Source organism: Silurus aristotelis (assembly GCF_946808225.1).
Source record: "Silurus aristotelis genome assembly, chromosome: 23".
Classification (NCBI taxonomy): Eukaryota; Metazoa; Chordata; class Actinopteri; order Siluriformes; family Siluridae; genus Silurus; species Silurus aristotelis.
This window is the reverse complement of record NC_139596.1, coordinates 6558658-6586015: the sequence shown is the minus strand read 5'-3', so window position 1 is coordinate 6586015 and position 27358 is coordinate 6558658. Positions and strand designations below refer to the sequence as shown.

Below are 27358 nucleotides of genomic sequence, written 5' to 3'. Positions count from 1 at the left end.
CATGACTTTGATCATACGGATGGGGTTGCCCTTCATTGAGAACCCATGGGTCCTGAGGCACCACTGAAGGTGTCTTATGTACAGGAGGCCAAGTGGAATAAGACTGGACACAGCTGCCTTGAGCCCTAGCAGTTTCTGGAACTGCTTGACCGTGAGTGGTTGTCCTTCGTTGAACTTTCTGAAGGTCATAAGGCACACTGTTCCTGGCATTCACCCGAAACTCCAGAGCCTTCCTGTTAGCATGAACGACATTTTGATGCCGGGCCACTAACTGATCTGATCAAGCTTATATCAAAGAAGTCATCAATATAATTAAGGATTCGGATGCCCTGTCTCAGGGAAAGAGAACTGCATCAACACATTCGTGAAGGTCCGGATACGGGTAAGCTTCGGCCCTGAAAGCGAACCTCAGGAACTTCCTGTGAGAAGGATGGATGGATACATAAAGGTATGCATCCTTTAGATCTACTGTGCCAAACCAGTCCTCAGATCTGATGTAAAACACGACCTGCTTGAGGGTCAGTATCCTAAACATGAGTCTGACCTGAGTCTCTGAGTGAGTGGTTCAGCTGATGTAGATCTAGTATAGGACGCAACTCACAGTCCTTTATTGGAAACTATGAAGTACTGGCTGTAGAACCCAGACTCTCGTTCTGATGGAGGGACAACCTCTATGGCCTCCTTCCTAAGGAGAGTGCATACTTCCTGTTCTATGACCAGAGCCTGCTTAGTTCCCACCAGAGTGGAAAAGACCCCGCCGAAGCCGGGGCAATGCCCTGATGCGGCCCTGAGAGCCTCGAAGGCGGCAACGAGTTCTCCTGGACCACTACAGGACCGGTTGAAAACCAAGGAGTATGCTTGCTGGAGCTGGGCGTGCCCTGAAGCACATTCCGTGGCAGGGTTAATGGTCCCTGAGTAAGCCAGGACAGGGTGTGCACCGAGTATTGCGATGCAACACACCGCTTCACGGTCAAATTCCCAGAACGTCCTATGGCAGGACTTTTTGATCAAAGCCCTCCTATTGAAAATGACAGTCCTCATATCTGCCACTTCCTGAGGCTTCGACCCAGAGCACCATGCAGGATCCCTGGCAGGGGTAGTATGCGACGCGGAGCTCGGTTTCTGTGCCTTCCCTTGAGAGGTGCTGGGTTGTGGTTGGTGCTGCACTTACCAATGAGGTGACGTCACGACCAGGATATGAGAGAAGCACAGCGGCAGCTTCTGTAAGGGATAAGGAAGCGCTGCAGGGACGCCGTAGGTGTGGGACAGAGACGCAGCGTCTCTTTTAGGGTGGACGGAGCCAACCCCTTGGCCAACTGTCCCTGGAGAAAATCCTGCACTGAACCAACTGGGCAGTGGGCTGGATCCAGCTGGTGGTGCTCACACCACAAGCAGAACAGACGCCACCTGGCGGCATACGACCTGCTAGTGGAGAGAGCTCTGGAGTGGAGAATGGTCTGTACCACCTCGGTGGAGAGACCAGAACCTCTGAACCATGCCCCTCAGGGGCCACAGTCACAGCCTCCACAGCTCTGGGCGAGGGTGAAATACGGCACCCCCTAGCTGAGAAAGGAGGTCCGTCCTCAAAAGAATCTCCCACGAAGGGTGCTCGAGGAGAGCCACCATGTCGAACCATGGTTTGCGCGGCCACCTTGGAGCTACCAGGAGGAGACTGACTCCATCCCGGTGAACTCTCTCCAGAACTCCTGGAAGCAGCGCGACGGGGGGGAATGTACAGACGCTGCCTCGGCCACGTGGAGCCGCCATTCCCCTGGCCTCAACCCCTGCCTCGACAGGCCTGGCCTCGTTCTGCTGCCTCGTTCAACCGGCCTGGGATGTAAACCGCCCTCACAGAGAGGAGTTTCTCCTGGGCCCAAAGGAGGACCTGGTGTGCTAGCCTGTACAGGGGGTGCGAGCGCAGACCTCCTTGATGGTTGATGTAAGAGAGCACCGAAGTGTTGTCCGTACGGACTAACACGTGGTGACCTCTGAGGTCTGATAGGAAATGCTTCAGAGCTAGAAGCACGGCCAGCATCTCTAGGCAATTGATGTGCCACAGTATTCAATTCAATTCAATTCATTTTTATTTGTATAGCGCTTTTAACAATGAACATTGTCTCAAAGCAGCTTTACACAGATAATGTGGTGATTAAACGTAAATATGTTCTTTGTAAGTATGTTTGTCCCTGATGGGCAACTGTGGCAAGGAAAAACTCCCCGAGATGGCACAAGGAAGAAACCTTGAGAGGAACCAGACTCAAGAGGGAACCCATCCTCATCTGGGTTGCACCAAATGTTCATTTGAAGCAGATATACAATGCTGCGGGGTACAGTGATGACGATCAGAAGCAAACTGCACTCCCGAGTCAGTGCAGCAGACCGCCAACACCAACTACAGTACAATCCATCCTCAAAGCACCCGTTCTACTCCGGAATTACATGGAACCACCCAAGGTGTTGATGAGAGACCGTCCCAAGCTGCACAGAAGTGTGAAGTTCCACAGAGGGGAGAGGGGCAGGAACAGTGGTCACTGGAGCCTCAGGAGCATGTTTAACTCGACCGAGAGAGAGAGAGCGAGAGAGAGAGAGAGAGAGAGAGAGAGCACTGAGACTGTGTCTGAGTCCCGAACACTGGTTGGAAGGCTGTTCCATAACTGTGGGGCTTTATAAGAAAAAGATCTGCCCCCTGCTGTAGTCTTCATTATTTGAGGAACCAACAGATAGCCAGCACCTTTTGATCTAAGTAGGTGTGGAGGATCATACTGGTACAGAAGTTCACTCAGATACTGCGGTGCGAGACCGTTAAGTGCTTTATACGTCAGTAGTAATATTTTATAATCAATGCGAGATTTGATTGGGAGCCAGTGTAGACTGATTAAAACAGGGGTGGTGTGGTCATATTTCCTAGATCTAGTGAGGACTCTTGCTGCTGCATTCTGAACTAACTGAAGCTTATTTATCCACTTACTCGCACACCCAGACAGTAAAGCGTTACAGTAGTCTAATCTAGAAGTAACAAAAGCATGAACTAGTTTTTCTGCATCCTGTAACGACATCATATTTCTATTGCAATGTAGATAGGGCCTCTCCCACAGACCTCTGGCGGAGCGACCACTCTTGAGCGCTTCCCACCCCGTGAGGGATGCAGCCATCGTTAGCATTAAGCGACGACCGGGGACTCCCAGCACAGGGCCTAGAGATGGCACTAGAGAGGCACGTAGGCATCGCCGCATGACCTTGGTGCGGAGGGGATTGCCTCTCCGAGAGAACCCCGCGGGTCCTGAGCCACCAATGAAGGGGCCTCATGCACATCAGGCCAAGTGGAATCACACTGGACGCAGCTGCCATAAGCCCTAGCAGTTTCTGGAACTGCTTCACAGTGAGAGGCTGCCCTTCTCTGCCCTTCCTAACCGCCACAAGGATGGCCACAATGCAGGCAGGAGAAAGCTGCGCACGCAAATTAGTCGAATCCCATATGACACTATGATAGGTGGTTCAGCCAAAACCCCAAAGCCTTCATGTGTAACGACATCATATTTCTAATTTTAGCAATGTAGATGGGGCCTCTCCCACAGACCTCTGGCAGAGCGACTACTCATGAGCGCTCCCCACCCTGTTAGGGATGCAGCCGTCGTTAGCATTAAGCGACGACCGGGGACTCCCAGCACAGGGCCTAGAGATGGCACTAGAGAGGCACGTAGGCATCGCCGCATGACCTTGGTGCGGAGGGGATTGCCTCTCCGAGAGAACCTGCGGGTTCTGAGCCACCAATGAAGGGGCCTCATGCACATCAGGCCAAGTGGAATCACACTGGACGCAGCTGCCATGAGCCCTAGCAGTTTCTGGAACTGCTTTACAGTGAGAGGCTGCCCTTCTCTGCCCTTCCTGATGGCCGCAAGGATGGCCACAATGCGGGCAGGAGAAAGCTGCGCACGCAAATTAGTCGAATCCCATATGACACCATGATAGGTGGTTCAGCCAAAACCCCAAAGCCTTCATGTGGGCGAGAACAACATCTCGATGCCGGACGGCCAGCTGCTCTGACTGAGCTAGGATCAACTAATCATCAATGTAGTTGAGGATGCGGACACATTTCGTGAAGGTACGGGGTGGAACCCCAGGATCTGGCACGATGCTCTGCCTCAGTGAGAGTGGGACCAGACCCGGAAGGAGTTAGAACATCCATTTTATTGAAAAGAGCCGAGTGAGCGCTGAGCGAGCACAAAGACATGCGAGCACAGTGAACACATTCGGCTCCCTCTTCGAGAACCGATCTCGCATGCTCCGCACCCAAGCAAACAACACACAAGCTGTGCGAATCCCCCCCTGTAATATAGCGGGGGCAAGGAGGAACGCACGGCTGAAAACTGTGCTTAATTTTTCTGCTTGTTTTGATTATTTTCTTTTTTTTTTTTTTTTTTTTGACAGACAAACAATATGACAAACAATGTCACACAAACACACAGAGCGCTTTCTGAAAACACAGAAGCTGCCGCTGGCTTCTCTCATATGCGTTTTATACTCCTGGTCGTGACGTCACCACATCGGTGACGGCCAGCGTCCAATTTTTGACTGATTACACACGTTATTCAGAGCATGAACTCTCAGGTGCGTTCCCAAAGCGTTTCGATGCAGTTCAAATTCCTGAAAGGGAATTTAAAAGCATAGAATGCTTTTTTATTACAACAATTCACTTACCCAGTACTCTAACATTATGATACGACAGCGGATACAGAACTCATGCAGTAACTTTTCTAGAGGCGGTAATAGTAACAACTGGCACCCCAACCTAGATCACATTAGAACTGTGATGCCGCACCAAGAAAGCACTGAAGGCACACCACACTAAAATACACAACTGTATCCCCTGTTAAACTAAAACCAACTCCCGCAATACCCCAAGCAAAAAACATTAAACTTACCTGAGAGGGAACTGCACCGTCTCGAATCGCAAGACCCTACATAGTATAGTGAGACAGCTAAGATCATTGGAGTCTCTGTCCCCTCTATTACAGACATTTACACCAAACACTGCATCTGCAAAGTCAAAAGCGTTGTGGAGGGCTACACACACCCCTCACAGACACTCTTTACCCTCCTACCATTAGGAAAGAGGTTCTGAAGCATTCGGGCCCTCACATCTAGACTGTGCAACAATTCTTTTCCCTTAAGCCATTAGGCTCCTCAACACGCAGAACTGAGCTGTACATAACACACACTCACTGAACTGTGTGTTACTGAACTATATAACTTGAACTCAACACACACTCATTACTCGCAATCCATTCCACCACCCATATTATATTAATATTTAAACATATTATACTGTTTACATGCTGTTTTTGCACCTCTCGACTGCTGTTTTTGCACTACATTGTGTTTATATTTACAAATACACTCTTGTTTATAGTCCTCGTTTACACTTTACTGCTTAAACGTAGTATACAATATGTAGTGCCCCCTTTAAGTTAGTCAGCACCTTGTGGCTTATTTGAATGACCAGGCGAATTAGACAGAGGGTAACATGGACCAGTATCCTAGATTTGGAGGGAGCAGCAGTGAGAGAGTAAATAGACAGACAGACACTAAAGGTGTGGTTGAATTATAATAAAGAATTTATATTGTAAAAAAAAAGAAAAAATAATCAAAACAATTAATGTTTTTCTTTTAGCAGAAGCACAAAATAAAGAAAATAAAGAATTCTATCAACTTACTTATTCTCTAAAGAATGCAAATAGGATCAACCAAACTAGTTTCTATATTTCTTTTTTATATTTACAGTATGTTAAGATTTATTCTCTCTATTTTCTAATCTATTTTAAGTCAATCTAAGTGAGCATACTTTTTGCTTTTAATTAAGCTTGAGCTGGACTTTGAACCTATTTAATTGTTTTAACTTGAACTAAGTTTAGAATTAGAGAAATCCTTCCTAGTTCAAATCACACCTTTTATGATCCCTTTTATGATTTCTTTCCTTTCGAATACCAATCTCTCGATTCAAAACGAACAGTTTGTCCTCACTGGAGTAGTGTTATATGCAGCAGTTCAGGCCTACCTTTATGCTGACCAGAAAGAATAGTCCACAAACAATTGAGTAAAAACAGCCGAAGAGTTTGATGTCGGGTCAATCTGTCATCCTGCGCAGTCTTTTTCCTTTTTTCCTTTTTATTTTTTTCCAATCCAGGAAAACAAAGCAGTGAATTCAATGAAGTCCACAGATATCCTCGTTTCAATCAAGGTCTGTTGGGTGGCTCCCCATCTTGTTACATGTGGTAACAACTTAGTCATTGCCAAATCCAAAATGAAAACTCTCAAAACCGGCACAGCATACCCAATTAAAAAGTTTTTATAAATAAATAAATTCACTTCACACTAAACCAATATTTCACTAGAATTTCGTTGTAGTTTTTTAATTCTCAAACCCGTGGTTTTCTTTTGGTTGGTTTATTTTTTTTTTTTAGAAATCTCTCTTCTTTTTGGCACTCGGCAATGAGTCCTCTCAGTTGATTGGTCAATATCTCAACACTCAATAACAATAACATTTCTTACATTTAGAACATGAAATAAAAATACATATTTATTCAATTATAAATGCTTTTTTCTGAATTCAATCATTAATTTTCTCCTTCCTGTTATTTTAGTATCCCTTACTGATTTACTATTTATTTATTTATAATCACTCTGAGTTACAAATATGTAAAATGTTCGGCACTATTTTGCATTCCGTGTTTTGTTTATCTGTACCACACTGTCTTGTGTTGTCTGTCTGCACTGTTTGCACTCGGTTGCACACAATGCACTTTATGTTGCAATGACACTTACTTTAGTCCTTGCTCTGTGTTCTGTTATATAGCTTTATGTTGTGTGATGTAACTCTATGTTGTTTACAGTTTTTCTCAGTTGCTTTGGAGCATTTCTCGAATCATCCTTAAGATTTGCAAATCAGTAAGTGCATTCTCAAAACAATGTGTACAAACTGCACAACACATTGGATTTCTTGCAAAAGCCTGTTTTTTGCTCAAAATCCTTAGTACTTCACTCAAAAGTAAGTATTTGTGTCAATTAACATATCATTGCCATCAAAATAACAAGTCCTTTTATGATTGTTTGTGAACAAGATAGTCAAAATGTTTAGTCATTTTTTCAATATGACAATGCTTTATTTTAGTATTTCCGGATGTAAACTATGTTTTGGATTACAAGTACTGAAAATGCATGAGGCTGAATTCGCAACTATGAATTTTAACAGAACAAATTTACACATTACTGTATGTGGGATATTGAATGTAAGAGACTTGACAGGATTCACACTTTTTTTTTTTTATTTACTAGTGGACTGACTAAAAAATTACAATAGAATGTCATTGTGATAGAAAATAAAAAGACACAAATGAAAATTCCAAAAGGTAAACATAGGAAACACTTCTTACAGTTTTTCTCAGTCGTCAAGAATTTGTCAAGCTCTTCTTCACAATTCTTTTTTGGTAAATGTGTCTTGAATTGATGAATTGTGCAGATGAACCTTGAATGTCACTAATGAAGGGATGTGTTCACTTTCAGATGAACCAATAATCAACTAGTTCTCTAAAATAGGTCAAGGCTAAATCTCGTGAACCTTTACTGTAATTGTTGAGAGAAAAACACAGATTTACAATTGTTGAAAATGGATGAACAACTAGGAAACAAACATGGTCGAGAGCCAGGAATAAGGGTGCATGCTGGAAGGGTAAGGAGGCAAAATAGAGGAAGAGGAAAAAGAGGCCAGAGACATAGACACATTTCAGATCAAATTAGAGCCACTATTATTCTTACACTATTCCTGTGTTTGACTTGTTTGCCGCGAGTTACGTGTTTGTATCTCTCGGCGTCTTTCAAACAAACTTTGCTATCTATCCATCCGTTTTTCCTCTTTTAATAATCCTTAATTGTTTTTGTCTTCCTGACTTGTGCCTGTAGTTAGTTAACTCGACTATAACTAGTGTTGTTTATATTTATTTTCTCTCACTCACATCTCTGTATAATAAATCTGTTCGTGACGATAAGCACTATGCCGGTTGTTTGTCTGCATTCGAGCACAGGTGAGGACTCGTTCGAGTTGCAAACGGTGGCGTTGGAGATGGAGGCATTGGAGAAACAGATTCGCGAGCTGCATGTAAAGCATGACCGGCTGCGAGAGCGGAAAGCGGCGCTGGAAACATCCCGGGCGGACGCGCACTCATCCCAGGTAAACTCCCGGGTTGAACCTAACGCTCCCAGCACATCAACTCCGCGTGCTTCTATGCCCAGGCCCAGCGCACCTACAACTCCGGCACCGGTGCAACATGGACCCTGGATGCGACCGCGGCGGAAGAGACAAGCCAAGCCCCGATCGAGGACGTCTCCACCTCCACCACCGGCCTTCGAGATCTCGACCGAGAACCGCTTCGTCCCCCTCCGCGAGACGGAACGCGACACTGTTATTCTCGGAGATTCCATCGTCCGGCATGTCCGCGCTACCCGAGCTAAAGGTAAGGTGCACACTCGCTGTTTTCCTGGTGCTCGTGTTCTGGATGTCGCTGCGCAGGTACCCGCGATCCTGAACGAGAACTTCGGAGCGGTTGTTCTCCATGCCGGATCAAACGACACCAGGCTGCGGCAAACGGAGATCTTAAAGAGGGACTTCAGGATCCTGGTGGAGACGGTACGCAGCACATCACCCACAACGAGGATCATTGTGTCAGGACCTCTTCCCACTTACCAGCGAGGGGCTGAGAAGTTTAGTAGACTTTTAGCTCTAAATGAATGGTTACAGTCATGGTGTCGAGAACATAAACTTCTCTTTGTTAATAACTGGAACTGTTTCTGGGAGCGTCCTAGGTTCTTCCGCCCTGATGGCCTGCACCCCAGCAGAGTTGGAGCAGCAGTGCTATCAGATAACATCTCTAGGATACTTCACACCATCTGACTGGTAAGACATCAAGAAATCTTCAACTATAAGAACACGCATACTACAGACCAAATAGTTACAAGTTCACACACAGCCCAGTTTATAGAAACCGTATCTATTCCTCGTGTAGTAAAACCAAGAATTACATACACAAGATCCAGAAATAATCTTATTGCAGTTAAAACTGAAAAATGCCAGATAAACAAACACAACAAAGTTCTAAAGTTCGGTCTTTTAAACATTAGATCACTTGCACCCAAAGCACTGATTGTAAATGAGATGATCATAGATAATAATCTCGATGCACTCTGTCTCACTGAGACCTGGATTAAACCAGGTGATTATATGGGTCTAAACGAGTCGACACCATCAGGATATGTTTATAAGCATGAGCCCCGTCAGACTGGTCGTGGGGGGGGTGTAGGAACCATTTATAGTGCTTCTCTTAATGTTAGTCAGAGATTAGGATTCAGCTTTAAATCATTTGAAGTGCTCGTTCTTAAAATTGCACTTTCAGAGATGCATAGAAAACTCGCTCTGGTCACCGTGTACAGACCCCCAGGACCCTACGCTGATTTTCTTCATGAGTTTGCTTGTTTTCTCTCAGACCTCCTGATCAGCTTTGATAAAGTGCTGCTTGTAGGAGATTTTAATATTCATGTAGATGATGAAAACGATGCCCTAGGATTATCATTTGTCGATTTACTAAACTCTTTTGGAGTTAAACAAAACGTCACCAGACCAACCCACCGTTTTAACCACACACTAGACTTAATAATATCCCACGGAGCAGACGTCACTGATATAGATATTTTACCCCAGAGTGATGACATCACAGACCATTATCTCCTACTGTACACACTACCGGTAGAGCAGATTAACCGTGTTTCACCACGTTATCGACCTGGTAGGACTATTATTCCAACCACTAAGGACAGATTCGTAAATAACCTGCCTGATTTATCTCAGTTTCACATTAAACCCATAAATGCTGATCATCTTGATGAGATGGCGAACAACATAGACCTTATCCTCACTAGCACTTTAGACACTGTTGCCCCCATCCGGTTAAAAAAGGTTCGAGAACAAGCACCTGCACCTTGGTATAATAGTCATACGCATGCCCTAAAGAGAACAACACGTAATCTGGAGAGAAAATGGAGGAAAACTAAATTGGAGGTATTTAGAATTGCGTATAAAGACAGTATGCTCAGCTACAGACAGGCGCTAAAAGCTGCTAGAGCTAAACACCTGAGCAAACTCATAGAAAATAACAAAAACAATCCCAGGTTCCTTTTCAGTACAGTCGCTAAATTAACAACAAATCAGGGATCTGAAAAATGTGTTCCATCACAGTTTAGTAGTGAAGACTTTATGAATTTCTTCACTGAAAAAATAGATAACATTCGAAAAACAATTGTGGCAGTTCAACCTCTGACAGCATCTCCCGACACAATCGTACTTACAACCCCACAACTACACTGTTTTACATGTATAGGACAGGAAGAGCTGTATGATGCTATTATGAAAGCTAAATCAACAACATGTCAGTTAGATCCAATTCCCACTAAACTACTGAAGGAAGTGTTATATACAGCTGGTGAGCCTCTTTTAAATATTATTAACTCCTCACTATCGTTAGGTCATGTCCCTAAATCCCTCAAGTTAGCAGTTATTAAGCCCCTCATTAAAAAACCTAATCTGGATCCAAACACGCTATCGAATTACAGACCAATTTCAAATCTCCCATTTATGTCTAAGATTTTAGAAAAGATTGTCGCTGCCCAGCTATGTAACCACTTGCAGGAGAACAATATCTTTGAAGAGTTTCAGTCAGGTTTTAGGCCCCATCATAGCACAGAAACTGCTCTAGTTAAAATCACTAACGACCTGTTTTTAGCTTCAGACCAAGGCTACATCTCCCTATTAGTTTTACTAGATCTTAGTGCTGCGTTCGACACTATAGATCATGATCTTCTCCTCGATCGCTTACAGAATTACATCGGTATTCAGGGACAGGCATTAAGCTGGTTTAAATCCTACCTGTCCAATCGTTACCATTTCGTAGATTTAAATGGAGAGCTATCCAGGATAATGCTAGTAAATTATGGCGTGCCACAAGGGTCAGTTCTGGGACCCCTGCTTTTTACAATATACATGCTTCCATTAGGAAATATTATTAGAAGGCATGGAATTAGCTTCCATTGTTATGCTGATGATACCCAGCTATATATTTCATCCAAACCAGGCGATACAGCTCAATTAGCTCGCATAACTGAGTGTGTTGAAGAAATAAGAGATTGGATGACCCATAACTTTCTGCTATTAAATCCTGATAAAACGGAGATTTTGCTCATCGGCCCAAAAAATAGTACACAGAAGCTCCAGCATCTCAGCCTGCATTTAGACGGTTGTTCTGTAACTACTAGTTCAACGGTAAAAGACCTGGGAGTTATTTTAGACAGCAACTTATCTTTTAAAAATCACATCAATCAAGTTACAAAAACAGCCTTCTTTCACCTCAGAAATATTTCTAAGCTAAGAAATATGTTATCTATATCTGATGCAGAGAAGCTCGTCCATGCGTTTATGACCTCTAGAATAGACTACTGTAATGCATTACTAGGTGGATGTCCTGCATCATTAATAAACAAGCTTCAGTTAGTTCAGAATGCCGCAGCAAGAGTTCTTACTAGGTCAAGAAAATACGATCATATAACCCCAATCTTATCGTCCCTACATTGGCTTCCTATTAAGTTTCGAATAGACTACAAACTACTGCTACTCACTTATAAAGCACTAAATGGTTTGGCTCCCATGTATCTATCCAGTCTCTTAACACGCTACAATCCGTCACGCTCCCTGAGATCTCAAAACTCTGGGCTTCTAGTAGTTCCTAGAATAGCAAAGTCCACTAAAGGCGGTAGAGCATTTTCACATTTAGCTCCTAAACTCTGGAATAGTCTTCCTGACAGTGTTCGGGGTTCAGATACACTCTCCCAGTTTAAGTGCAGATTAAAAACATATCTTTTTAGCAAAGCCTACACATAACACACATCACACACATCACATCACAACCTTGTGCTCCAGAACATCTGATCACATGCACATTATCAACTTGTGCTGTTAATATCATGAACAGCAGCTACGCTAATTCCTCTCCACTGCTTCTCTTTCTCTCCCCATCCCGAGGCATCCTGAGGTTTGGCCAGCTCCAGTCACGTCCCACCTCGTGAAGATTATGGACCTATGGATGATCATGGAGAAGTAGATGCCGAGTGTTTAAAGGCCCTGGCATGGAGAAGCTGATGCTGGATCTATGATGATCACAAATTGTTCTGTATTGTTGAAAGATTTATGACCAAACTTTTGATGTCACCCATATGAGGATGGGTTCCCCTTTGAGTCTGGTTCCTCTCAAGGTTTCTTCCTCATATCATCTAAGGGAGTTTTTCCTTGCCACTGTCGCCACGGCTGCTCATCAGGGACAAACGCACACCATTCACCTTCACTGTTGTTTTCTGTAAAGCTGCTTTGAGACAATGTCTGTTGTGAAAAGCGCTATACAAATAAACTTGACTTGACTATTGTGGACCATATTGTCAATCATGGCCTCACAATGGTATTGCAATGGATGATATCTGTTGTGATGTGGAAGAAAATCTGTGGCCCGACAGACTGGGACGTCAGGTGGTAGAGACAGATTACACTGTATAGTGCGGCATGCGCAGTTCTGCCTAAGAAGTGTTTCCTATGTTTACCTTTTATCTTTTTATTTTCTATCACAATGACATTATATTGTAATTTTTTAGACAGTCCACTAGTAAAGAAAAATAAAAAAGTGTGAATCCTGTCCAGTCTCTTACATTCAATATCCCACATACAGTAATGTGTAAATTTGTGCTGTTGAAATTCATAGTTGCCAAATTCAGCCTCATGCATTTTCAATACTTGTAATTCAAAACATAGTTTACATCAGAAATACTAAAATAAAGCATTGTCATATTGAAAAAATTACTAAACATTTTGACTATCTTGTTCGTAAACAATGATAAAAGGACTTGTTATTTTGATGGTAATGATATGTTCATTGACACAAATACTTACTTTTGAGTGAAGTACTAAGGATTTTGAGCAAATAACAGGCTTTTGCAAGAAATCCAATGTGTTGTGCTGTTTGTACACATTGTTTTAAAAATGCACTTACTGATTTGCAAATCTTAAGGATGATTCAAGAAATGCTCAAAAGCAACTGAAAAAAACTTTAGGCAGAACTGCACATGCCGCACTATACAGTGTAATCGGTCTCTACCCCCTGGCGTCCTAGTCTGTCAGGCCACAGATTTTCATCCACATCACAACAGATATCCTCCCTTGCGATACAATTGTTAGGCCATGATTGACAACATGGTCCACAATAGTGGCTCTAATTTCATCTGAAAAGTGTCTATGTCTCTGGCCTCTTCTTCATCTTCCTCTATTTTGCCTCCTTACCCTTCCAGCATGCATCCTTATTTTTGTCTCTTGACTATGTTCGTTTCCTAGTTGTTCATCAATTTTCAACAATTGTAAATCTGTGTTTTTCTCTTTTTATATACACTCGCCAATTACAGTAAAGGTTAACGAGATTCAGCCTTGACATATTTTAGAGAACTAGTTGATTATTGGTTGATCTAAAAGTGAACACGCCCCTTCATCTGCACAATTTATCAAGACCCATTCACCAAAAAAGTTTAATAGAACTGTGTAGAAGAAGAGCTTGACAAATTTTGACAACTGGTTTAACCATTTTGCATTTAATGACTTATCCAATGAAATGGTGCCTAAATGTTTTGGGGGTTAAGACCATTTAGGTGAAACTAGTATAACACATTTTGATCAACATGAAATAAACAACTGATAATGTAGGAAAAAGCAGACACTTGTACACAATCGATTAAATGATGTACAAAAGCATTCACAATTTGATCAAAGCAACAAGAAATGTTCTTATGATGATCACAAATGACTAAATGATGTGAAGTTTGAACAAGTAGTTTTGAGAATTTCATTTCTGATCTGAGAAATGCTCCAAAGCGACTGAGAAAAACTGTAATGTAGCACCAGGGTTCTGGAGGAATATTGTCTCATTTTACTGTGTCTTGCGTCAGCTATATATATGGTAGAAATGACAATAAAAGCTTCTTGACTTGACTTGACTACTGTACTAAAATCACAAGAAAGATGGAGTTTGACAAGTCAGAAAGCAGTGGTGCAGTGACCCAGCTGAAAGCCAAACCCTGACAAATTCTGCTGCAATTAAACTCAAAGAAAATTAAGTAGACCCTGTAGACTACATTTAGCAAAATCAGTCGTTTCTTTTTATATTAGGCAGATAAAAACGTAACTGGTCAAGCACACAGCAAGCCACCAATCAGGGTAGAGAGCATGCTCTGTTTCAAATTTGTTTTGATTGCTTCTTTGCAGTGGAGGATTTAGATGATATGGGCAGATGCCCATGGCGGCATCTTTTTTGTCTGCATTGTTTGCGCCAGGTTGCAAAAGATGCACTTTATGTGGCAAGGACACTTTAGTCATTGCTCTGTGTTCTGTTATGTAGCTTTAGGTTTAGCATTACAAAAACTTTATTTCGCCACATTACTCTGGTTTTGCTATAAGGTTCGTATTGACTTTAAAATTCTTCTCAATTTTATGACTATTCACAACCTTGCCCTTTTTTATTTGTCTGATTTTCTCCATATTCATATTCCTTCTCATTCTCTTAGATCTGCCTCGTCTCTCCTTCTTTCTGTTTCTTTTGCTCGTCTTGCCACAATGGGGCATAGGGCATTCTGTTGCTCTGCTTCCTGGCTCTGGAACTCTTTACCTCCAGACATTAGAAACATTGATTCTGACTTTTTTCAAATCTAAACCTCAGTCTAGAAGTCTTATCTGTTTTAGATTGTATATTCTTCCCTATTTCACTCTTTTTATATCTTATTGGGCCAGTTAAATATTCACAGTCATACATGAATTAAGTATTTTGTAATTGTTGTTTGTCTGTTTTATAAGCTGTATGCATTGTTTCTATATTTTGTTTATCATGCTTTGTCTTGTGCGATGTCCTTGAGTGTTGAGAAAGTGTGTAATCCCTGTGTAAAAACTATGTAATGCTCCATAAACCATTCTTTCAAAATTTGAGCACAACAATCCTGTCTCGTTTCTTCAGTGATTCAATTCTGCTCACATCCATCACTGTGGGGCTTGTATTTGACATTATATTCACAAAGAACACAAGAAAATTATTAGATTCGCAAGAAACACAGAACCCAACAATGACTACATTAGTAACTGAAAATGACTGCATACTGGTACTTGGCAAAATGTTCTTTGCTTTATCAGAGAAGTGGTATACACAGGAAACCACAGACAAAACACTGCCCTGTTCTCAAGCATGAGCTCCTACCTACCTACACCACATTGAAACAGCAGCATCTAACCATGCAGCACCTCAACACATCCAACAGCTCGCTCACTGCTCCAGTCTCAGCTGAATACTTGATTGGGAGTAGTATACTGGCAGTTTGCTTCATACTGGGAGTTCCTGGGAACATTGCAGTATTGGTATATCTTAGTGGATGGCTGAAGAGAGGCAGTTACACCCCACGATTGATGCTAAGCCTTGCCATATCAGACCTGCTCACTCTGCTTTCTCTGCCGTTTTGGATTTGGTCTTTTCTTCATAACTGGGTCTTTGGCTTGGTCATGTGTAAGCTTCTATCCTACTTGGTATACTTCAGCCTGTACTGTAGTACACTGTGTGTGATTCTGATGAGTGTGCAGCGATACATGCAAGTGCTGCATTCAGGGAAATGGAAAAAGCTTGGCAGAAAAGGAAAGAAGATCATTCTGAGTGGGATGTGGATGTTTAGTGGAGTAATATCTTCCTATGCTCCCATGCAACGCACTCTAAAGTTGAACAGTGAAAGACATGTTCAGTGTAGTCTGGTCTATCGTGATAATTTTGAGCGAGTCGCTACTTTAATCTGGGAGACAACATTTTTTATAGTTTTGTTTCCCACACTGACTTACTTCTACTTTCATCTTCACAGAGGAGTTAATAACTCAGCTTTTTTTAGCAGTAACATTTTGACAAAGCTGGTGATCCGAATTGTGGCATGTTTTTTTTTTTTTTGGGTCCCATTACAAATCTCCAACATTATGATGGTCATTGCTGTTTTACTTGAAAATGAAATTCTGGTAAGAGCTGCAGAATCGACTGACAATATCACCGCAGCATTGACTTTTGTTAACAGTTGTGTTAACCCCTTCTTGTATGCCTTTTCTGCTCGGGCTCTACGTGAGCACACAGATAGCACAGAAAATAGGTAACTTAATCATGATGAAGTGGTAACAGGGATTTTTATTAATTCTTGTTCACAGCCTTTTTTTTGCATTTTAAAAGACATGTATATTTTTGCTTCTTGCTGCCATATTTTGTTACTGTGAATTTTTCTTTTAATAGAGTTTTTAAGGGGACCTACTGACTCCCAAAATAAATTATCTTTGTCCTTAACCCAGGAAAATTTTATTAAATAAATAAAGCAAGTTTGGAATAGTTATATTTTTTATGATTTCTTTAAATATTAATGCCTTGTGAGTAAACTTTTGGACATTTTTGCAAAAGAGTCACTGTTTTTTACATTCAATGTTGATTGCTTCAGACAGTTAAGAAGTAATTGAAACATTTTGTGAACCCAGACAGGTCTTTTTTACATAAAACGTACATTTACATGTTTACATAAAAGAAGACTGTACTTGTGAATTTTATATGTTTCTAGCTTTTCCCCAAACAGTTTACTGCAGAAACAGTAGATGAGCAAATGTTGGCGAGAAAGGTCTCAGGCTTGAATTTCTCTTATCCTTCCTAATTTTCAGACTAATTATTTGAGTTTAAGACATTAGATCAGGGGTGCACACACTTTTTCAGCATGCAAACTATTTATAAAATGAATCTACCTACCTATGGAAAAATGATCTACCTACTATAAAAATGCATTAAAAAAATATGTATTTTGAATGTCCTGCGATCCACCCACACTACCTTTACAATCGACCGGTAGATTGCGCCCGATGTATTGGGCACCCCTTCATTAGATGATGAATATTAGGCTTATAATATAAGGCTTGGCCCAATTTTTTTTTACGTAGGTATGTAGGTCAGCTTTTAGCCCAACCATAACCTAAAATACACATCAAACCATGGTTTCGAGTATTTTTCACATGGTACTTATTTTCTATGTTAAAAATAGTTTTAATTTTACATGGATAGAATAATGCTTTTATAAATGTTTAGGTGATTCTGCAAAAAATAAGAAAAACATATTTTTTTTCTATCCTTCAATCCATTTTCAAAACTTAGTGGTTAGTAACTTTCACAATTCTATCATGGTTTTATGGAGGTACCACAAATTGGATAAATGTATATGGATAAATGCAAAATGGATAGAATTGGTGTATAGCATGCAAAATTAACAGATTTAAACAACGGTGCTGCTACTATAGTTATTATTTAGTTAAATAATATCAAAACAGTCATCTAGAAAATTAGGTTTCAAAATTAGTATAGAAATAGTTGCACTCAGACTCTCTACTTAATACAATAGGGCATCACATGGTTAATGGTCATGTGAAAATTTATTTAGGTAGAAAGAAAAATGGGGAATAAGTTTCAGGCTTGGGCCATGAAAGGTTTGCCTATTAGCTACAACAGAACAACTTTTTTTATTGTGTTTGCACAAACTCTAGGGCTGGCTATGTAAAACTACCATCAAGGTATCTCAGTGTTGTGTGCAATGAGGTTAATTATAATGGATAAAGATTAAAACTTATTTTTGGTCCATTAGGTCTATTGTCCTGTGCAGTTGACTTTAAAATGGATTTCATCTAGTACTTTTAAACTAATTAACTAAATGTATAATCTGTCTTTTCTACCTCCCTGCATCTGTTTACTGTTATTTAGAAATTGCATGTTAACACTGATGCATTAATGTTTCAATTGTTATGTCACAGGTCTTGCACTTCATTATCTTAAATGAGTTGATGAAGAGCTCTTTTTCTTCACCTACCAATGTTAGATTGTTGAATCAACTCAATTCATTCAATAGCTTGCTCACTGCTTTAGCTTGTCTCAGCTTGATTGGGAGTAGTGTTTTGGCAGTTTGCTACATACAGTACTAAAGGTCTCTAAAAGCATAGCAGTGGAAATGTATCTCACTGGATGGCTAAAAGAAGGCAGTTTTAATTTTTTGTTCTACTTTCAGTTTTACTCAACAGTCACTCATTGACAAAAGGGGTGACCAGAATATGAGCAAGTTTATCTTTTTGGCTCTGTTACAAATCTAAAGCATTATGATTGCTATTACTGCGTTACTTGGAAAGTCAACTTTGTTAAGATCTGCAGATGCAGGTGACAATATCACCTTCAGCTTTGACTTAACACCTTCCAGTTTGCCCTTTCTGCTCTGGCTTTATGTAGGCACACAGACAGAACAGAAAATCCTTAATTCTTTAATTGTATAGAAGTTTATAGATTTCTGCTGACAGCCAGTAACTTGTTGCATTTAAAATGGATTTGTGTGTAAGTCTGCTTATTATTGCATTGTAATTTATTGTTATTTTAGCACCCTTAACTATATTTTGTCACTTTGTCTTTTGGTATCTTGACATTTCAGCTTTTGCTTGCACAAAAGTTACATAAATTCACACTTCTGCTGACGTTTCCAGTCAACTTGAATTATACTTTGCAGATAAAAACATGATACAATTCATGTTAAGTGTCACATCTCATACCAGCCACATCCTCTTTCATGGCACTTAGGTAATAAACATTAAACCATGGTTTCCTGCATGTTTTGTATATCATGAACTATTGCCTAGTTTGAGTGGTTTTACTTTCATTATTTTATTTATTTCTATTTTAACTGTCTAACAGACTCATGAATAAATTTACCATCTCATTTTACAATATCTGTATTGTATGTACATGATAAACCAATTAAAGTAAAAGTACTATTTTTGTAGTCATCTAGAAAATGATTCTTTAACCAAGTGAGCTCTGCTGAAGTAAACACCACCTTCAATATCTAAAATGTTTAAAGAAATGGCAGTGAATGAGACTTCAAATTTTTTTAATTTTTTTTCTTTCCAGGAAAAGCTATTAAACACATTCTGAAACATGAAGACACATAGCAAAATACACACACACACACACACACACACACACACACACACACACACACACACACACACACATTATAAACACATTCCTTTGGGGCTTTTGCCTCTACCTCCCTGTGCTCTCTCTCATCCCTGCACATATTTATTAGTTAATATGCCACCCCACAGATCAGAGCCTCGTTCTCACCACTCAACAGACTACAGACTCTACCCTTTACTCACAACCAGGGCTCAACCACACCCTCACCTCCAGAGTTGCACTAGAAAACAAAAAGTATTTTTCAGTCTTGTGCAGTTAACTGTAGGATTGATCTTGTATTTTCAGACAAACTACATTTTACTTCCTGTCTTTACCACATGCTTGCACCCCATTTACCGGTATTTTGTCAGAGAGCCACCAGTCATGCCTCCCACCAACACTCCCGCTTAGCCTCTCCCTCCTCTACTAATCACCTACACCTGTTCTTCCTTTACCCGTCCCCTTTATAAGGTCCCTCTTCCCCTTCAATCTCCGTCAGATCTACAGTTTACAACCATAGATCATCCGGACTACCTACTTCTCTTACTATCCGAGTTTCCATGCTCCTAGCTATGCTTTGGGTGAAGCACTCAGTTAAGTCTGCCATTTTCCACAGTCTCGTTTCATACTCTTTTGTGTTTGTTTATTTAAGACCAATAATCGACACCCTGTTTTACTCCCAGTTCCTGACGTCTGGTCTATTCGTGACAGAAAATCAGACCGGAAAAACCTACCTAGATGGATCCCCAACCAGCTCACATCTCAGATCCAGTCAAGGACCTCACCGGCACTCTCTGGGAGACGTATGCTCTGGCTCCTACCAGCATGGCTTCACCGCCCTCCTCCGGCAGCCCGATGGCTCTTTCGGCTTCGCATTCCGGGGAGGCGGCCAAGTGCAGCGTCTTCCTTCTACAAGTCAATCTATATATAGAAATGCAGCCGACCAAGTTCCGCACAGATCGTTCAAAGGTGGGTTTCCTCATCTCACTTTTAACCGGGAAGTCCACCTCATATTCTCTCTTCACCAGCCACTTCATAGAAGTGTTCTGCATAGCCACCAGAGCACTCACCATAGCAGACCAACTCTTCTGTCTGTGCCAAGCATCTTCCTCACCAAGATTGGTGCAGCGTCAGAGTGCCAAAACCAATGTTGGAGTTGTTGATTTCTTTGCCGGGAATCTTTTGTTTGTGTCGCCGTTTACATTTTTTAAGTACAATTTTTTCCTCTCTCATCCCTTAAATAATCTCAAAATATCATTTTGATTTCCTGTATTCATTACTTTCTGTCGGCTCTGTTTCTACTCTTTTTTTATTCCGTTTTCAAGCAGTGAGTGGAGGCCATTCCCATCAGAACTACAAAGACACACTACAGTAATCACAAGGTACGTAATTTCTCTAATATGGCAAGCATTCAGCTCATTCAGCGTGTGAAGTGTGACATGTTTAGTCAGTGAAGCACTAGGTGAGAAACCTAAAAAGGCTCTGGTTATAGGAGACTTTATTCTGAGTCACGTGAAATTAGCTAGACCTTTAAGGGCACCAGCAGCACAGGTCAGGTACATAAAAGGAGCCAGGGTGCTGGACATAGGACGTTATCTTAGGTTTTTAGGAAAGCATGGGTTCTATAAGATCCCAATGCGACATAGCATTGACGTAGCTTACAGCAGGTTATGGTCGCTGAACTGCTGAATGTCCAAATGATGCTCTAAAAACAATGTGGGCTTCATAGATAATTGGAGCAATTTTGAGGGCAAGGCTGGCCCGTTAGGGCAGGATGGTATCCTATCATTTCTTGTAGTATAGGTCATAGTTTTAGAACAGCATTGTTAACCTGTGACTGTCCAGAGCCAAGGCCAGGGAGCAGACAGACAGACAGGCTAAACTGACTGCTGTCTGCCAGCTGCACAGAGTCATCACTCTAGATCCACCATATTAAGACTCTCCTGAGCAAAAACAAAATGTTGAAATTCTCAGAAAGTCTGTTAAAGTAACCTAATTGACATAAGATTTAATAAGAATGAATGCACAGTCAGCCCCTCTGAACTAAAGAGAGGATTGTTGAATATTAGATTTCTCACGTCAAAAGCGCTGACTATAAACAAAATTATTACTGACCAGGAGTTTATTATAGTGTGTTTGACAGAAACATGGATTAAACCGAACAGATCTTCTTCTTCTTTCGGCTGTTTGTGACCCCATTAGGGGAAGCCACAGGGGATCATTCGTCTCCATACCACTATGTCCTCTACATCCTCTTTCACACCAACTTCCCTCACTACATCCTCCTCCATGGTCTTCCTGCCTGCACCCTTTTCTTCACTTTTCTAACACACTCTTCATTACTTTGCACCGTTGACCCCAGGTACCTAAACTCATCCACCTTCACCTGTAACCATGCCACTCCACTGCCCTCCCTCTAATTTACATTCATGTACTCTATTTCGACTATAATACTACTAAAATAATTCAGGTAAATTCAAGTACTTAATAAATAAAATAAATAAAATAATAATAAATAAAAAATAAATACGCACAAGTAACACAAACCTTTATACTTTTTTACCAGGCAGAACTAGAACGATGCAGCCCATAAATTCTCATAAACTGTGTGTGTGTTTCTCCAGTGACAGAACAACAAAAGGAAACACACACACATTTCATACCAGGCTGCTGAACAGAAAACTGCACACCAGAAGGAAGCGGTCAACATAAAATGTGTGTGTGCGTGTGTAAAAACATGCAGAAACAAACTATTTCACTAAAAAATCACTCAGTGATGTCACTATTAAACTTCAACAGTAGCTGGCTCTCAAGGTTCTTGCTGTGAAGCTGTGATTGTTTCGCAGTGAACAGGAGTCCTGCATGACTGAAACGTCTCTCACAGGCTGCAGATGCAGGAAGACCTGTGTTGACTTTGAGTGACAGATTCTTGATGCGAGGAAAGGTGTGGAGTAGATCAATACCCGCAGGGGAAGGACATGAAAGGTACCTCTCCAGCTCTCCTACTTGTGATTTTCCCAACTCCATGGATGCAAAGAAGTCGTCTTCATCAGAGGGGCTGCTGTTTGTGCTGCGGACATCATCCAAGTCGGTGTCAAGGTGATTTCTGATGTAGTCAAGGCCTGTGGGTTAGGGTTATTAATTTTATGGCAAGATAAATCGTTTTTCAAAAGAATTAAGTCTGCACATTATTCTTACCCTTCTAGTGTATAGGCTGTCAAGCTGCTGATGTTTGACATTAAAAGCTACCTGAGCTTCTAACTATATTGCCACCCTGTGGTTTGTCACCGATACACTATAATCCTAAATGACAGTAACATTATACAGATTTATATAGGTCAATGTCTACTGGTTCACATCTGAATTGATAAACAAGTATATTTACCAGCATTTAAGATGTTCTCCTCTGTGGTCCAGGATGTTTTGAATCTTGGTAGGAGTATTGCTGCCGCAATCAGCTCAGGCTCTTTCATGAAGTCTCCAAAACGTTTCTGGATCCCTTGCTGCAGGACGTGAACAAGAGGTGTACACACTTTGCAAGTTGACTCCAACCTCTTCAGCTTGTCCCACAACTGGTAAAGTGTTGGCAGCAGGAGGCCTATATGCACAGATGGTTTTTGGTAACAGTTTAATTTTACATATTGTTTTGTAAACAAACCGTTAATGAGCCCCATTCACTTTTATAGTATTTTTTTCCTACTATGGAAGTGAATGGTGCTCATGATTGGTTTGGTTACAAACATTCCTCCAAAAAAAAAAAATTTAGGAAACTTACCGCTACATGTTTCCTCAAGTTAGATGTTGAGTTTTTGAATGCTGAAATGTCCGTTTCCTTTGGAAGACACAGAAGACACCTCATAATGTAGCTGCTCTCTCGCACTTTTACTAAGGTAAACATGCTTTGAATATGAGGCCAGGGGTGCGGGTTTCCTCCTCGTTTGTGTCTGTGTTGCCGATGGTTGATTCTGACATTTTGCTAACTAACCCCTCCCGCCGCTGAGATTAGTTGAGTATTGTAACGTGACGAACTGCACAACTACGTTTGATTGGTAAAACACAGTCACGTGGTAGAGCCTTAGCAGAAGTTTCTCTCTCTGTCAAAATAAAACAGCTCATTGTAGCCTAATGTAGCGGAATAAGAGTACAGTTTCTTCTTCACAAATCTACTCAAGTAAAAGTAAAAAGTATAGTGATTTAAAACTACTCCTAGAAGTATAATTTTTTCAAAAACTTACTCAAGTAAATGTAACGGAGTAAATGTAACTCGTTACTACCCACCTCTGCTGTCAAGACGTGGTGTCATAGGAGCGTCCGTAGTTGGTCACGCCCAAAGCGATTCCCAAAGTGAAACACTTCACTCTGTTATAAAAGAAGCCGGGATTACTTTAAGTAACCCATCGATATTTCTGTTTGCTGCTGTCAACCCTGCCTGTTTGACCACTCTCTGAAATAAAGCTCGCATTTAAATCCTATACTCCACTGTCATGCTGTCAACCTGTTACACTTCAGAAGGGGAAATGATAAAAATTACAAATCACAAGATTGGGTTAATACCTAAAATGAAAGAAGAGGCAAACATATGTGACACAGACCAAAAGATAAACACATGAAAAAAAAACAAAAAAAAAACATAAGTAATAGCACTCTGATCATGCACATACTACAAGCAGCCACAAATAAAGCAAATGGGGGACAAGGAACTCTAACATACAAAAGTGCCTATAAAAAAGGTCCATGAGCAGGTTGCGGAACAACGTCTCTCTGACCTCACGCTGGGGCATGAAGTAGATGCCTGTCACATCAGTTGTTTGAGGGACCTTAGCTGCTAAGATCTCCAGGCTTACCTTAGGGTGGAGCTCTTTGTGGACCCTGAACATGAACATGTGTCAATGGCTTTCCTTAGGCTTGGGCTCTACCAGACTTTCAAAAATAAAATTGAATTTGCATTTAGAAACCTCCTGGCTGATAAAAGACTGAAGACACATATTAGGAAAATGTCTCTAGGTTACGTATGTAACCCTAGTTCTCTGATTGGACGAGGCGCTGCATGGCAATGCTTTGGGAACGCTTCCACGTTGTCGACGCTCTAAATCACATGTAATCTGTCCAACGGAAGGCACGGCGTCACCAGCAGGGTGACATCACCACCGGAAAGCTATAAAATGCACATGGAGTAAAACAAGGTATCGCAGCCTCCCAATCCCTTAGGGAACTAGGGGTCCATACTTAACCTATTCATTTTTTTTTTTAATTCATTTTTATTTGTATAGCGCTTTTTACAATGAACATTGTCTCAAAGCAGCTTTACACAGATAATGTGGTGATTAAAAATGAATATGTTCTTTATGAGTAAGTTTGTCCCTGATGAGCAAGCCGGTGGCGACTGGCGACTGTGGCAAGGAAAAACTCCCCGAGATGGCATAAGGAAGAAACCTTGAGAGGAACCAGACTCAAGAGGGAACCCATCCTCATCTGGGTTACACCGAATGTCCATTTGTGGCGGGTATACAATGTTGCGGGGTGCAGTGATGATGATCAAAAGCGAAGTGTATTTCTGAGTCAGTGTAGGAGACTGTTGACATCAACTACAGTCCAATCCAGGCAGGCCTGGATGAAGTGGGAAGAGAGAGAGAGAGAGAGAGAGAGAGAGAGAGAGAGAGAGAAGAGGGTGACAGGAAGAGAAGGATATGGATTATTAAGTGTACCTATTGTTGCATGAGAGTTAAAGTCACTGTGGAGTTTGGACTCCGGCAAGACTCGCTATAGCAGCATAACTAAAAGGGAGAACCAGAAGGCAACACAGACATGAGGGATCTCTGGGATAAGAGACGGCCCACCACACCACCATCAACAAACCTGAGTGAACACGTGAATGTGAGGGGACGACAGCGTACAAATATCCCAGTTCACCAAACACTCTATATTAATGTTCCCTCCAGATCTGAGCCTTTACCTGAGAAAAAATCTACTGATTAAAGGCTTGACTGAATAAATATGTTTTCAACCTCGACTTGAACACTGAGACTGTGTCTGAGTCCCAAACACTGGTTGGAAGGCTGTTCCATAACTGCGGGGCTTTATAAGAGAAAGATCTGCCCCCTGCTGTAATCTTCATTATTGGAGGAACCAACAGATAGCCTGCACCTTTTGATCTAAGTAGGTGTGGAGGATCATACTGGTACAGAAGTTCACTCAGATACGGTGGTGCGAGACAATTAAGTGCTTTATATGTCAGTAGTAGAATTTTATAATCAATGCGAGATTTGATTGGGAGCCAGTGTAGACTGATTAATACAGGGGTGATGTGGTCATATTTCCTAGATCTAGTGAGGACTCTTGCTGCTGCATTCTGAACTAACTGAAGCTTATTTATGCACCTACTCGCACACCCAGACAGTAAAGCGTTACAGTAGTCTAATCTAGAAGTAACAAAAGCATGAACTAGTTTTTCTGCATCCTGTAACGACATCATATTTCTAATTTTAGCAATATTTCTAAGGTGAAAGAAGGCAATCCTGGTAATATTATTCACGTGAGCCTCAAAGGAAAGACTCGAGTCAATAATCACACCAAGGTCTTTGACAGCCGTACACGCTGAAACAGAAACACCATCCAGAGATGTTAGGTAATCGGAAAGTTTGCTTCTAGCTGCATGTGGTCCTAGTAAAAGTACTTCCGTCTTATCTGAGCTTAGCAGAAGAAAGTTATCGAGCATCCACTGTCTAATGTCCTTTACACATTTTTCAACATTGTTAAGCTGATCTCTCTCATCTGGCTTTGCTGAAATATATAGCTGTGTATCATCAGCATAGCAATGGAATCTAATACCATGTTTATGAATAATTTCTCCAAGAGGCAGCATATATAAAGAGAAAAGCAGAGGGCCTAAGACAGATCCTTGAGGAACACCAAACTTTACCTCAAAGAGTGTGGAGAACTCACCATTAACATCAACAAACTGATAGCGATCAGTCAAATAAGACCTGAGCCAAGAGAGAGCCGTTCCCTTTATTCCAACAACGTTCTCAAGTCTAGCAAGTAGTATAGTGTGATCAATGGTGTCAAAAGCTGCACTAAGGTCGAGCAAAACAAGTAAGGAGACAAAACCCTGATCAGAGGCCAATAACAGGTCATTTACCACCTTAACTAGCGCCGTCTCTGTGCTATGATGAGGCCGAAATCCTGACTGATACATTTCAAAAATATTATTCATAAGTAGGTGTGAGCATAACTGCTGTGCTACAACCCTTTCCAAAATTTTGGCTATGAAGGGGAGATTTGATATTGGTCTGTAGCTGGACAGCTGACATGGGTCAAGGTCAGGTTTCTTAATTAGGGGGTGGATAACTGCCAGTTTGAAGGATTTTGGTACAAAACCAGTGCTAATGGAAGAGTTTATTATTTTTAAAACAGGTTCAATTACCTCTGGAATGATCTGTTTAAAGAAACTTGTAGGCAAGGGATCGAGAATGCAGGTTGATGATTTTGATGAGGAAATTAATGAAATTAAGTCATTCTCGTGAATAGGAGTAAAACTTTGTAATTGATTGTCTGTTATAATTACACTGCTGTCTACAGGGTTACTTGTAAAATAATTTGGCTTTATATTAACCGTCTGGATTTTTTGCCTGATGTTTTCAATTTTATTATTAAAAAAGTTCATGAAATCATTAGTACCTAATGATGGTGTGCATGTGAGTGCAGTGCTTTTATTCCCTGTTAATTTTGCTACCGTGCTGAATAAAAATCTAGGATTATGCTTGTTATTTTCTATGAGGGTGGAGAAATATGCTGATCTAGCAGCACTAAGTGATTTTCTATAAATTAGGAGGCTCCCCTTCCATGCTATTTGAAATACTGTTAATTTTGTTTGACGCCATTTACGTTCAAATTTTCGAGTGGTCTGTTTTAAGGTGCGTGTATGATCATTATAACACTGTGCTAATTTTTTCTCCCTGATCATTTTGGTCTTAAGGGGAGCTACATCATCTAGGGTATAACGTAATGTTGATTCTAGGTGTTTAGTGGCCCAGTCGAGCTCTGCAGGGTCAGACGGAGATCTATCTAATATCGTAATTTCTGGAAGATTGTTAATAAAACGCGCTGCTGTAGCTGACGTGAAAGTACGCTTAACACGATAACGTGGTGAAGTAGTAATGCAATGACTGAGGCAAATTTTAAAAGAGATGAGATAA

At 41.2% G+C, this 27358-nt stretch overlaps 2 protein-coding genes across 3 annotated transcripts; one reads left to right on the top strand and one right to left on the bottom strand.

The window, feature by feature from the left end:
- Positions 1-15370: 15370 nt before the first annotated feature.
- LOC310718160 (C-C chemokine receptor type 8-like) lies at positions 15371-16508 on the top strand. Its single transcript, XM_083526743.1, has one exon. The coding sequence runs from the start codon at positions 15407-15409 to the stop codon at positions 16295-16297; it is 891 nt and encodes a 296-aa protein (XP_083382869.1). The 5' UTR covers positions 15371-15406; the 3' UTR covers positions 16298-16508.
- A 5207-nt stretch (positions 16509-21715) lies between these two features.
- On the bottom strand, positions 21716-23192 carry LOC310718156 (uncharacterized protein). Of its 2 annotated transcripts, XM_083526740.1 has the most exons (3): positions 22939-23192; positions 22549-22666; positions 21716-22285 (listed from the first exon to the last, which is right to left on the bottom strand). In XM_083526740.1, exons 1-3 carry the CDS (start codon positions 23059-23061, stop codon positions 21930-21932), a joined length of 597 nt encoding a protein of 198 aa, XP_083382866.1. In that variant the 5' UTR covers positions 23062-23192; the 3' UTR covers positions 21716-21929. The 2 variants fall into 2 exon arrangements, 1 of the variants encoding a protein (XP_083382866.1); XR_014531056.1 differs by lacking the exons at positions 22549-22666; positions 22939-23192 and adding an exon at positions 22362-22496.
- Between the last annotated feature and the right edge of the window lie 4166 nt (positions 23193-27358).

Excerpts from the sequence above, each read along its gene's own strand:
- LOC310718160 (XM_083526743.1), top strand. The coding sequence starts at position 15,407 with ATGCAGCACCTCAACACATCCAACAGCTCGCTCACTGCTCCAGTCTCA.
- LOC310718156 (XM_083526740.1), bottom strand. The coding sequence starts at position 23,061 with ATGTTTACCTTAGTAAAAGTGCGAGAGAGCAGCTACATTATGAGGTGT. Across the intron at positions 22,667-22,938 it reads ACTTGAGGAAACATGTAGCG|CAAGGGATCCAGAAACGTTT; the intron begins GTAAGTTTCCTA and ends CACGTCCTGCAG. Across the intron at positions 22,286-22,548 it reads GGAGAACATCTTAAATGCTG|GCCTTGACTACATCAGAAAT; the intron begins GTAAATATACTT and ends CCTAACCCACAG.